The 12973-nt window shown below is 38.0% G+C and overlaps 1 protein-coding gene across 7 annotated transcripts in view; it reads right to left on the bottom strand.

Moving 5' to 3' along the window:
* LOC131573125 (hepatocyte growth factor receptor-like) overlaps positions 1–12973 on the bottom strand; it is a 105548-nt gene that overhangs the window by 28146 nt on the left and 64429 nt on the right. For all 7 annotated transcript variants that reach the window (XR_009276134.1, XM_058826742.1, XM_058826741.1 and 4 more), the window contains exons 6-10: positions 9559–9719; positions 8273–8375; positions 7935–8071; positions 5408–5581; positions 4415–4514 (exon numbers count right to left, since the gene is read on the bottom strand). Coding sequence is in view for 6 of the 7 variants with exons in the window: in XM_058826742.1 (XP_058682725.1) it covers positions 4415–4514; positions 5408–5581; positions 7935–8071; positions 8273–8375; positions 9559–9719 (675 nt within the window). In the remaining variant the exon portion in view is untranslated. The remainder of the gene's footprint in view (positions 1–4414; positions 4515–5407; positions 5582–7934; positions 8072–8272; positions 8376–9558; positions 9720–12973) is intronic.

The raw sequence follows: 12973 nt of genomic DNA, 5'->3' as shown, positions 1-12973 counted from the left end.
AGACAGACAAATTTTCCCCCTTGTGGGGGAACTCTTCACTGGACTTCTGTGGCAGCTTTGTGCCATGGAGTCAAGACAGACAGAGGATCCAAGCCTAGGTGCCTTCATATAGGGAATCATGAATATCTTCAATAATCTCACACTCACTATCCACACTTCACAGGGAACTTGTTTTATCATTATTTAATACATCTAAGGTAGACACTCACTTTCGAATTGTAGGCATCTTGATGAATATGAGTATGGATTTCTTACAGACTTGTAAACATTGTAAACTTCAGAGCATTTTAAAATTCTCATGTAAAGCAGCAGGAATTGGCTGCAATTACGGAATGCTGAAGAACATTCAAAAGACTGCTTACTGAAGAGATAATTAAAAGTCTGTGGAAAGAGAAGATCTTGCATAGCTACAGGGTCAGTTGTTGAAGGTCGTGTATTAAAAAATGCTTCTCCTTAGTTTTGAAGCCTTGAATATCTTGGGACATTCATTGTTAGAATAGATTAGGTAGTGGGAATATATAACCAATTTGATTGATAGATGAAATATTAAAAATGCTACAAGAAAAGATCCCCAAATGACCACTTGTTCACTTTGGGGGAATCAATGCAAACTGCAGGCTTTCAAAGAAAAAGACATTATTCCCAAGTGCTTCAGAAGCAGAAGAATCATCTAGCATGACTTAGAGCACAGGTTCCTGATCAAACACCATTCCAAACTATGCCTAAGGATTTTTTTACAGGCACAATGGAGGGAATGAGCTGCTTCCCTGCTTATGTGCCTCACACAGGAACTGGATACGTGAACAGAAGTGAGAAAGTTTCTGTATTCTTATGCATTCTCTAGAGCTCTTGGGAATTTATGCAGCACTGCCTAAATCCTATTTTTTTCCCTAGTCAGTACAAATGATAAAAAGAACTCATGAAATCGAAATTAAAAAGAAACACATTGCAATTATTGAAACATATGGTTCAATACATTTTTTTTCACTCATTGAAATGAATTCAAAGAAGGCAAAATGTATTATTTTGACAGTGTTAACATAGAATGTAATATAAACACAGCTAGTGTGAACACAGTACTGAACAATTTTAAGGAAATTTCAATAAATATGAAAAGAATAATGTAAAATAGAAACAAGTAATTTTTTGCTCTATAGAATAAAAAAATTCAGAGATACTAAACTACAAACATGAAAGCTGAAAAGCTCAACTTAAATGTTTTTTCTACAGGGGGCTGGCATACTCTGTCCATAACTTTTCAGTGTCAGTGAAATTGCACTTTTTATAGGAAGCTCTTCCAGAAAAACTTTTGCATCAGTTGCACCACTCACCTCTACCACCAGGATGGAAAGAGTCAGAGAAAAGCAAATGCCCCAGGGCGTGACTGCTGGCTCTGCTCCCTGAGACTTTGGGCTGCAGAGCATCCCCAGCAGCTCCTGCTGTTTACAGAAATGACCCTCCACTTATATTGTTACTCCATCAGGACTCTAGGCCAGAATTAAACCTGAGGACAGAGAGCTGATAGGAAAAGGTGAGACCTGTTTTAAATTGGACACCACCAGTTCTAGGCATATGGAAAAGGGTCTGGGAGATGGGGGAAAGAATGAGAAGAGCTATAAGAAACAACATTTATCAGGAGAATTTGAAGTGGTTTGGTTTTTTAACTGGAAAAGAGGAAGGTTGAATCATAATTTAGTGCAAATATATAAAATTAGCAGGAGAGACTGATAATCTGTTGCTTGTATCCACAGAGGGTTAAACAAGAAGATAGGTAACTAGCCACAGGATTTGGGTTAATTATTAGAAAGAAGTCTTTCCAAACCACTAGGTAAGCAGGTAGAGCAGCTCTCTCTAAAGCTTGTTTAAGCAAGATTGTGAAATTTCTTTCACAAGGAGCTTTAATAACAGCCTACACAAGTATCTGTTAGGCAGTGGTCTGGGTACATTTGCTCCTGGCACAGGGAAGTGGGCCATGCTAGGCCGTTGTGGTCCCTCCCAGCTGTACTTTCCTTTGATGCTTTGGGATCTGTTTCAGTGCTGGCTTTGGTTTTCCCAAGAGCCAGAGTTTCTGAATGCTGACAAAAGCAGCTTCTTGGGGGAGGCTAGTGAGAGAAAACTGAAAAGAAAAAGGCTTAAATAACAATTAAAAAAATGATTCATTGAGCTATTCACTCCCAAACTAAGGAAGCAAAAAGACATTTAACCTCAGCTATAGAATTTCTTGAGCACTTCTTTGGTCTGTTCAGGACAACAGCTTGTCCTCTCCTTTATAAATAGGATAGTTGGTCTGGATTTCTGCTGCAAATAGTTCCTCATTGTTGTTTGTTTTTGTAATGACTGCATGAAATATTGGGGTTTTTTGGCATATCCCTCATGCAGACAACCCAGAGCTTCTAGTGCAGAATGGGTAAGACTACAGCCACAGGCATCCTCCACCTCAGAAATTTCCTCAGCTACACAGTATGATCTTGTTTTGCCACTTATAAATCTTCCCTTTCTGCCTGAGAATTAATACTCTTCCTTTAGAAATGTGCTCGAGGTAGAGAATAGTGGCAGGACAAATGACTACCACAGAGGCAGGGAAGGCAACCGAGTCCCAGAAGCCTTTAATTTCAATAGAAAAAAATACATTGCTTGGGAAATGTCAAAGTAAAAAACACTCCGGATTATAATCCATTTGAGGTTGTATTCCACCTTGTATGCATGGAGAATGAACATGTGTACAGCTGCTCATACACTGGGGCAATTTCTTAGACTTCAGCAGTAGCAGGAGATTTGTTAGTTGGCAAATGTCAAACACACTGCAAGGTATGAAAAGGAAAAGAATACAGGAGATAATTCTGACTAAGTCACGTCTTTTTTCAACAGCAAGTTAGAGGCAGGATGAAGTCAAAACACGGCTCAAAGGCAAGGTTGCTCCCCAATATTTGGGGGAGAGAATAAATTCTATGGTGTTTATTGCCTGGAGTTGCCAGTCACTTTTGGATGGTGGATTTTCTTTAAAACTTCAGATCTTTCAAATCTGTTCATATTCCAAGAAGTCCTAAATATTTGACAAGGTATGCAGTATCAGGGCCTGAAGAGAAGCAATATTGCATATTCTCACAGGGGAACAGAAAAAGCAAAGAATGATCTTTACACAAAGCAAAATCCCAAGACCTGATTTCAGCAATGATCTTTTCCTTCAAAATCCTTTGTGCTTAGAAATAATTATGCTCACATTACTCAAAATCTAATAAATTTTGAGTTTGGTAGGTTTCACTGAAAGGTTTTATTTTCTGACTGATGAGTGCAGTGACTTTTTGATAACACTTAACACTGTGTTTCATTGGAAAGGAACTGATTTTTAGATTAAAATCTGAACCCATTAAATTACAAGCCACGACTACATGCTGCGGAAATTCAGGTCCTGACACTCATAATATTATACAAATTAGGATCATGAAGAATATGATGACCTTGAAACTATAAAAGACTGCAAATTTGCAGACATACCATTTAAAATGCATTGAGCAAACCTAGATCTAATAGTTAGAATTCAATTCAGGAAACAACGTATGATGATCATTAGAAATAAGCTGAGAATATGAACAGTAAGTAACATGTCACAAAGAGCGTAGGTCAATTTAGCAGTTAGACTAAACAAACCTTACAAGATAAGAAAATGTTGGAGATTCAACACAAATGTGTCGACAAAAAGCTTACAGAAGGCAGTTTCAGTAAAACTAGATGACAGATGCCATCTTTGCCTTATAAGAATTTAAGTAGATCACATGGTCATATCTGTGTTTAGATTTGGACACTGTGTAGTGTCAACTCAGGAATACAAAAAAGAAAGCTTACATCTCTGACTGACCTGTTTTTTAAGCAGAGGTACCAAATTGCAAGAGCCCAAACCCATCTTAAAACTTAGTTGCTGAACTTTTCAAAGTTAGGACAGATTTCCCCAAGAGGGATTTTGGCAATCAGAAATTCTTAAAAATAATACTTACTTTTGATTTTATATATTTACTCTTCCTCTTCCTTTGATATATATATCCACAGTCACTGCTTGAGTATCACAGGAATGCTTGAACTTGTCATGTAATCTGACATACGTATATTGCATTGCTCTGTGTTTAGTCACTGAATTTGTATTTTTAAATTGGAATATAAAAATCTTATCAGATACTGTACTAGCCTTATTTCTTTGGAAAATGTTTATTGGAAACAGTTGTTTTATCCTCAGCTTTATTTCAAACTTGTTTTGAATTTTGTCTATACAGTGAAAAGAGTCTTTGCAGAAAACACCAAAATATCATTAGAAGCCCTGAGGTTTCAAGGCAAAAGTCAAAGTATTTTGACTGAAAATTCACAACCATTCACCACCCCAAGATGAAAAGATAACAGATTGTCTTCTCTAAGACTGACTCACCACAGAGAAGTTCATTCCTAGTTTAGGTACAGTAATCACCATCTGAGGAAAGCACACTGAGTTCAAGTTGATTCCCTGAGCTGTGATTGTACTTCCACCACTAGGAAAATTTACCAAAAGAAATTAAAAAAAAAAAAAAAAAGGAAGGAAAAGAAAAAGAGAAGATAAGTAGGATAAATAAATGCTGTGATAATGTAATGTTAATTACAAATTATATTTCAGAGTGAATGATAACATAAAAACAGAATTAGGGATATATTGGGTAAATGCACATACATAGCTTTGAGCAGTGAGATCATTTTTCTGGGAAACAGATTTTACATTTACTATAACAACTAATCAAAAAAAGAAAAGAGAAAGAATTTTTGAAACTGTGATAAGCCAGGGTAAAAAACAAATGCATATATTTAAAAAGAGGTTGCTTTTTTTGTACTTAGCATTTGCTAACTAACTTATTGCTTCCAGTGGTGCTGTAAAGGTGTCTGTTTTACTGCTGACATTTTTTGGCAAAGGCAGATGGCTGGGATTAGAGCTACTGAGACCATAAATATGTCACTAGAAAACACACATATACTACCATACATATATATTCATAATATTTATATAGCACAGGATTTAGACTATTTTAAAGTCCATTTGCTCTCCTGAGTCTGCTGACTTGTCACACTAAATGATTTTCCTCAGCACTCAGTGTAATGTCCAGACAGAGTGTAGGAGACACGCTTAGCTGTGCAGTGGGTATCTCAGCAGGACATCATAGGTAGGCTCAGCAGCAGCTAGGAGTGAAATCACAAAGAGAAAAGAGGCACCCTTCCCCCTTCTCCTTCACCTCTGAAAGGAAATGATTTGCCCTCTGCTACTGCACCATAATAGAAACAATTGGCATTGAAGATAGAGATAAAAATGCAATTTCTTTTGATAGATTGCTGAGCAGCATAATCGTTCTTTGTTCATTTGTTACTTTTCTTATTTCTATAAGAAATTTTTACTCACCTAAGAAAAGATTTGGCCGGATGAATTTTTAAAACAACTGGGTCTTCTCTGTATGTGAAATGTCTGCTTGTGTCTCGAATAGCTTCATCGATTTCCATTCTCACACGATATTCCTGGGGAATTTGCTGTGCTGGGGTGTAGCACTCCACAGTGCTCGCCGATATGCTGGGAGGACTGAAAACAGATTGCTTGTCACCATTATAAAACATGTACTTGGCTTAAAACCCTGTTCTTTACTGAGCCCCAATATTGCCTAAGGATCCGTTTGTAAAAAATGTCATTGATTTTCCTGCTGGATAATCAAATTGCAACAAGTAAGCATGACATAAGGTAGAAACTGCAACAGCGTGGCTTAGCCTCAAGATTAATTTTAAATCAATTGATTTGCACCTTGCCTGATGGAAGGTGTTGCCCCAGTACTGGTGACAACCCCATGAGCCCCTGAACCCTGCAAAGGCAGCTTCCAGCCTGGAAAACAAGAGCATGCTCCAGGTTTAAGGAGAATGACTTGATCTGCCATAACCAAAGGATAATGCCTCCTTCAAATCCACAGGACTAACTCTGTGTTAAAAGCCTGAAGTAAAGGTGCTCGTGTGGGATGTACCAGACGCTGAGGGGCAGGCAGAGGCAAGGAGAAAGAAGGAGAAAATTCAAGAATAGCTGGCTGAATTCAGCACATCAGCAGAGTCTCCGGGATATCTGCCTATCCCTTGCTATCATGTTTGTCTGTGGAAGTCCTCTTCCTTCTACACTGGAGGGAGCTCAGTGAGTGAGTGGGCAGCAGAAGGATCCTGAAGTTTGAAGCACATGAACTGTGGCCACAGGGAGCAGGGCACACCAGAGACAAGGGTGGCAACTGACTGGAGAAGCAAATGTAACTCTACCTGCTGGTCTCAGTGATTTGGGCTCAAGAACATCCATGGGCCATCCAAGTGAGGTTGTTCTCATAGAATGCAAGAGATGGCCTCCAAATTAGACCAAAGGGACATTTGCTACAACTTATGAAGCTTTCAGGAAGGTGGAATTCACCATAAGGGACAGTGATTCATTCATCTGTATCTGGAAGCTTTTTAACATTTCTTGAAGGAAAGAAATAAACCTTGCTCTAGTTGCCCTCAGAACTGGGGAAAGCTGCCTGTTTAGCTAGAGAAACACCTGCCCTGAGAAACTGGTTAAGACATGCATTAGAAGTCTCCAGGCAACTTGGCTAGTGAGAAAGAGGGGTGCTGGTGATGTTTCCTGGGTAAGTCTCAGCTTTTGTTCTATAGCTAGAGGTACACCTGACCAACACCTGCATCTGAGCTGGCTGCTGACCCACCCCCATAGTAGATGTCTCAGATGATTCATTTCCAAAAGGTTTATGTATTTCTCCATTAGCTAACCAGTTGAGTTGAAGATGCCAAGAAATGCAACCCTAACTAGTTAGGAACAGAAGTGATGAAGATCTTTTTAGTGATCAGACTTGAATATCTAAATCTTTTTTCTTGATTTAGTCAGACTTGGCTGCTTTGATCAAGGGCATACAATGAATCATTCAGCAGTAAAGAATAAATTTCATCTCTCCTGGCTCTGAGTCTTGCATTAACTAATAGGCTAGTGCTTCCCTGTGGTCTCCACAGTTTTACCACTATGACTTTCCATAATCACTAGATGATGCTCAAATTTCAGAGGAATTGCTGGATATCCTGTTTCTGGCACACAGTGGGGCAGATTCTGCCCTTGTCCGCAGAGGTGACAATTCTGGAATCACCCTGCTGTATCTAAGCACAGAACCAAGTAGGATTTGTGCCATGGTAGAATGGCTACCAAATTCAGAACTCTTGTCTGCCTATGGTGGAGAATCTGTGCTTGGTATTTAACATTTAAATGCAGCTGAGGTTGAAGGCATTTCCACACAGAACACATCAAAGATTCGTGACTGAGCTCCTACTGGATCCAGTACAGAGACACAAGAAATTCTGGCTTAAACCTCCAAAACAATTTTCTAAATACCAGGAAAAGTCCCAAACTGATGCTGCCTCTGTTTTGTAGGCTGTTCACTGATAGCAGTGCAGAAATAGTGCTCCTCTGCATGGGATAGACATTGTCACACTGGTCAGGTTTCCACTCAACAAGGCAGTAGGAAATGGTAACTTGCATCCTCTGGCTGCTCACTGGCAGCTGCTGCACAAATGGCAGTTTTGCTAATACAAGAGAGAGGGCTGAGTGTGTGGGAATCAGGGTGACAGAAATGATGGGAAATAAGCAGTTTCTTGTCCATTAGAAGCTGATTTGACACTTCTCTATGCAACCTTTTAATGAGCTTAATGAAGACATTTCAGAATAAACAAGACTTCCAGAAAACTGTAGTTCTTCTAGAAATCTTTCAGGTATCCTAAACTCAGGATAGATACTGCTTATTGTATAAATTCCCCAATGAGTGACACAAGGAGAGGAAAGAAAATGTTTGAGTTTAGTTTTTTAACTCCAAGGCTTTTAATCAAGACACTTCACTATTAAAGGCATTGCGTTTTAGTTAGTACATTACCTTTTCAAAGTGCATGGCTGCTCACCAACAAAAATCCTCATGGATTTCCCACTGTCTAGGTATTTGCCAGCTATAGTCAGCAATGTTCCTCCAGATTTGGGGCCATAGGTGGGAGATATACTTGTTATTACAGGATTCTGAAGGGAGGTAAAAATAAAACCAGTGGATTATAAAATTATTTTCAAAATGTCAAAAGGAGGACTTAAAACATTTATTAACTTTTCCATGAAGTAACAATAAAGCCAACACAAATACAGAATTTACCATGCTGGTTTGGACTCATGAGAAGTTAATATTGAAGCTAATTTTGACTATAAAGGTTTAATCATAGTGCTTACCACGTATGAAAATGTATTGAACAGTGTTTTGCCATGTCCAACAGAAACACTACTGGATATATTAAAACTTGGAATTTTTGCTGCAGGAACTGTGCATTCCAGCCTTCAGAAAACAAGGAAAAAATGGGATTACATTTTTTTTCTGATTGATTTTTCTTCACATTAAAATAGAACCACTTAAAACTCATAATGATGGGGAATCCATACTAAACAGATCATCAATCTATAAGCCTCACTGACATTTTAGAAATAACAGCTAAAAGAACTGTGGCCCTCTTCCTTAATGATAAATACAAACACTGTGGTCTATAATACTTGGTCACAGAAAATAATTTTAGTATATCATAGACATTTCAGAAAAAAGAAGCATAATAGAAAAAACAAATACCTCTCTTCAATGGCTGATTAATTTTTTAAATTTTCTTTTAGTTTCAAATTTTGGCAGACAATAGCATTAGAAAAAATGAATCATATACACACGTTTGTTGTAAAAAATTAAATATTACCAAAAATTAAACTTGAACTTCTGCAGCAGCACGTGTCAATGTATTAAATTGCATTCACATAGTCTCATATATAATCTAATCTCCTTAAATCATCTTGTTTCCATTCAGACTGTTCAGAACAGCAGTTAGGAGAGCGCTCAGCACTTCTAGAGAACTTGCTGGGGTATCCCCACTGCTATGTATGTGAATAGAAAAGCTGTACCACAACTTGTGCATTGCTTTGTGGTATAGAGATGATATTCACTGAACTTGTATTTCTTCAAGATAACAACTACTGTGACCTTTGTCTTAAACTTAAGCCATTATCCCAGTGCCTCAAATACTTATTTCTGAGGAGGAGGAGAGGTGCAGTTGAGGGTCATAACCTTCTGGATGTCGAAATACCTGCATCTTCTCACACTTCTCTCCAGCAGCTTTACAGATCAGGAAGACAGAGGTGGCACAGCTTCGCCCAGCAGGATCCCAGCCAAAGGAACCTGCCCCCTTTTCAGACCTTTGAATAGATTCATTCTTGCCAGCTTCCACAGAAGCATTTCCACAGCATTTTTCAGACAAATCAGAGAAACTGCTGCAGGAGCTATTGGCATAAACCAGATTTATTTCATCTCCATTTTGAGCATTGTTTTTCTTGGGGAGTTTATTAAACCATGGGATTTTTTCAAATTTGAAATTTCAGAAGCAGAGATGATACTTCTAGGCTGAATGTTTGTATTTTCAGAAAAATCCATAACACATAAAGAACATCTGCATAAATGGAAATTAATATTTTAGGTTTCTTACCTATTTTTGTTGCTAGATTTTGCTTCCAGAGGACAAATTTGTCCTCCAATATGGACTACTGTATTTTTTAATTCAAATCTATTATTTTTGCTGAATCCAAAGTCCCATCCACACAGTGTCAATTTTGTCCCGCCTTCTATGGGAGCTCTGCTCGGGAGAATCTGTTAAAAAAATACTGTGTTAGTTGAATCAGGTTTTCTTGAACTTCACTTAGAGCTAAAGAATGGGAAAAGGAATAATTTTAGAAAAGCATTTCTTTTGGTAGACTATGTCCTAGCATTCATCTTAATTGTTCTTCACCTTTCATTTGTCACATTATGAGCTTTCTATGACAGCAGCAATAAATAACAAAACCTATACTAGAAAGCTTTGAAAGATAGTGTTTAGGGGCACTGAACAAGCTGTGCATTGTAATAGTCTTTTAAGTCCTGCCGTTCTTGTCTTTCACATCTTATTTCTGGTGTGTTAAACATACAATATACTTATTTTGTTAGAAGCTGAATGCTGAACACAAAAGAGCCCCCAAATGACCGTTTTTTGTCAGCTTGATGAAAGTTTGGTTCAGAGTGAGGTAGGTTCAAAGACACCATAATCCAATATTGCGTTGACTGTGATAAAGTTAACACGACTTCTGCTATTCTTTCCTTAAACATTTTACATTTGGTCACCTCTAATTCCAAGTTAAAAATAAACTGCCTCTCAGAAACAGAGACAATCTACAAAGGAAATACTTTTTTTTCGTGTGTGTGTGTGTATATTGTAAATTGTCCTGTAAAATATAACAATGGTGGGAAAAACGTAGGAACACTATATAAGTCTTACAAAACTCACTAAAAGTACTGGATAGTACTGTCAGTAAAAAAAAAAAAACCAAACCCACCAAAAAAACAACCAAAAAAAAAAAGACATTAGTTCAGGAATTATGAGGACTTTCAACAATACTGCACAATTTTGCAAACATACCAGTACCACTAGACAAACAAAAAAGAATGAAAGGAATGAGAGACTGAATTTATACTTCTGATTATAGTGCCTAAGTATCTTAAACTTAATGCTTTAGTGATAATAATTTTTCCCCTAAAATGCAATACAGCTGTGTCCTTCAAAGGACCTGGCTTAATTTTCAAGCTGAAAGGAAAGTGTTTGAGTGATACTTGGCTATTATTTCATCTGGAAATCCAGTAAGACAGCACATTTCTTTTCAACTCTCTTGTAGCTATACTTCAAGACTCTTACAAATGAACTATTGTAGATAGAAAGGCAGCTGAAGAATACTTCAAAAGAATTATACCATATACTATATATGGGGAAATTTACTGCCCTCATTAGAAACCAGACAAAGAGTCTGATTTAAAATGCACTGGAACCAGGAGGAACCTTTCCTCTTTTAAAGAGCTTTGAATCAGCTCTCAGTGAGCAAAGAGGGAACCTGTGCAGGAACAGCACTTTTGTACAAATCCGTAAAAAAGGCGTGATACTCACATAGGCCTATGACACACAACTGCAGCTATGAGCTTGGAGCCATACTGGGCTATTTGCAAGTTTAACTTTTCCTTATTTATTTGGAGTCTTCTTCAAAATCTGGATTTGACTTCAGATTCTAGTTTTCCACTCTGCTCAATATCTCAGCACATTACCTATTTTTGCCATAACAAAACCCTAGCAGAAACTCGAATTGCTCTGTGGCGGTACAGGATGTCCTGATGTTTTGTACAATACGTTGACAGGTGGCATTGAAGACTTTGAAATGTAATCTGCAAGTCAGCAAAATAAGGGCTTCACAAAGCCATACAGAATAAAATCTGAAGGTACCAAACATGTTTTTAGTGATCTTACACAGCAAAAGAAACCTGTGATAGCAACCCCTGTGCCTCAATTGAGGGATAGGAAGTATTTACTACATTATGTCAACAAATTTAGGAGGCAAGACCTCTACGTAGATAGCAAAAAAATAAATAAACAAAATCTTGAGGTTTTGTTTTTAAGTTCTGCAGAACTCCCCTGTTTTTATTCAAGATTTAATTTTGTTCCGTTTGTTTTGTATGATAAAATTTCTGAAAATCAAATGTGGTTTTCCAGACTTTTTCTTGGGAGAGTTGACAAGAATGGACAGTGAACCTCCTGGTCTTTGAACTGAGATATATGTAGGCCTCTTCTGTGTACTTTGCACTGGTGGTAACAGAAAATAATCAAAATGCAAACCAGTTATAGATGCTATGAAATGTAGGATTAAAAAAAAAAGTTATCTCCACTGATAATACAGAGCAAGTCCACTGCAAGGCCTGTCATTCTACTACTCTCTGAACTTTTGGTTAAGGGAGAAAGTTAACTATCTGTTTTTGGAAAAATTAAAAGCATTGTGTTTTCCTTTTATTTATATTGACAGCTAATATCCACTTATGTATTAATACATTTTTGGAATAAAATACCTATTTATTAAAGTTTCATTAACACATTCATTTTAATTCAAATACAAGAACACGTACAACCACATGTGAAATTTCCAGCAAAGCCTCCAAACTAAACAGGCAGCAGAAGGCCTGATGTTCTTGATATGTCTGATACAACAGCCAGCTAAAATGACTCACTTTAAAACAACAACAACAAACCATGTCAGATTTTTAACCACAACAAAGAATCAGAAGGGAGACCAATTTATTTCTTCTTTTACACCCTTCACCTTTTAGCATGACCCGAACGCCACGCACAGATGCCTGCAATTTGTTCCAGCACCAAGTGATCTCCGAGGAGACTCCCTCCCTGGCCTCCCTCTAGAACTGCTCGTGCAGGCTGATGAAACTCCTCATTGTTGGCAGAGGCAGTGGATGAGAGCAGACTGGGAGCTGGGCTGTGCAGGGGATGTATCCCAGAGTCTGCCCTACTGTGCTGGCTATGTCTGGGCAGACCTGACTGCTCCTCTCCAACCCACAGCTCCAATGGAAAGTGCTTAAAGCAGGGAAAAGAGACAAAGGATCCACAGGACTCCATGGGAAAACACACTGGGCTTCTTCTCTGCCTTCCCTCCTGAGAGGAAAAAATAGATTTTTTTTCCCATTGTACACCACTCTGTGTAATAACCTGGGAAAATGTCATTGAAGACTTAGTTAGCTAACATCCACTGGACCAGACCCTCAGAGAGCAATCTGTTCCCCTCAGGTTAAAGCGATCATATGACATATCTCAAGCAATCTGTCCCTCTGAAAGCTGAAAAATATTAGGAGGGAGAGGTTCGGACTGAATTTCAGATACTATGCAAAGCAGGTCATCCTCTGTTTGTTAGGAACAAAACTAGCTTGTTTCTTACATTTTATGCATGTGAGTTTAAAGACAGATCAGAAGATGATGAATAATCTATTTTATATTTTGTTCAGTAATCATGTTAAATGTCATGGTCCAGTAGAGCATGAAATTTGTC

Source organism: Poecile atricapillus, chromosome Z (genome assembly GCF_030490865.1).
Source record: "Poecile atricapillus isolate bPoeAtr1 chromosome Z, bPoeAtr1.hap1, whole genome shotgun sequence".
Lineage (NCBI taxonomy): Eukaryota > Metazoa > Chordata > Aves > Passeriformes > Paridae > Poecile > Poecile atricapillus.
This window is presented reverse-complemented; position numbering and strand designations above follow the sequence as displayed.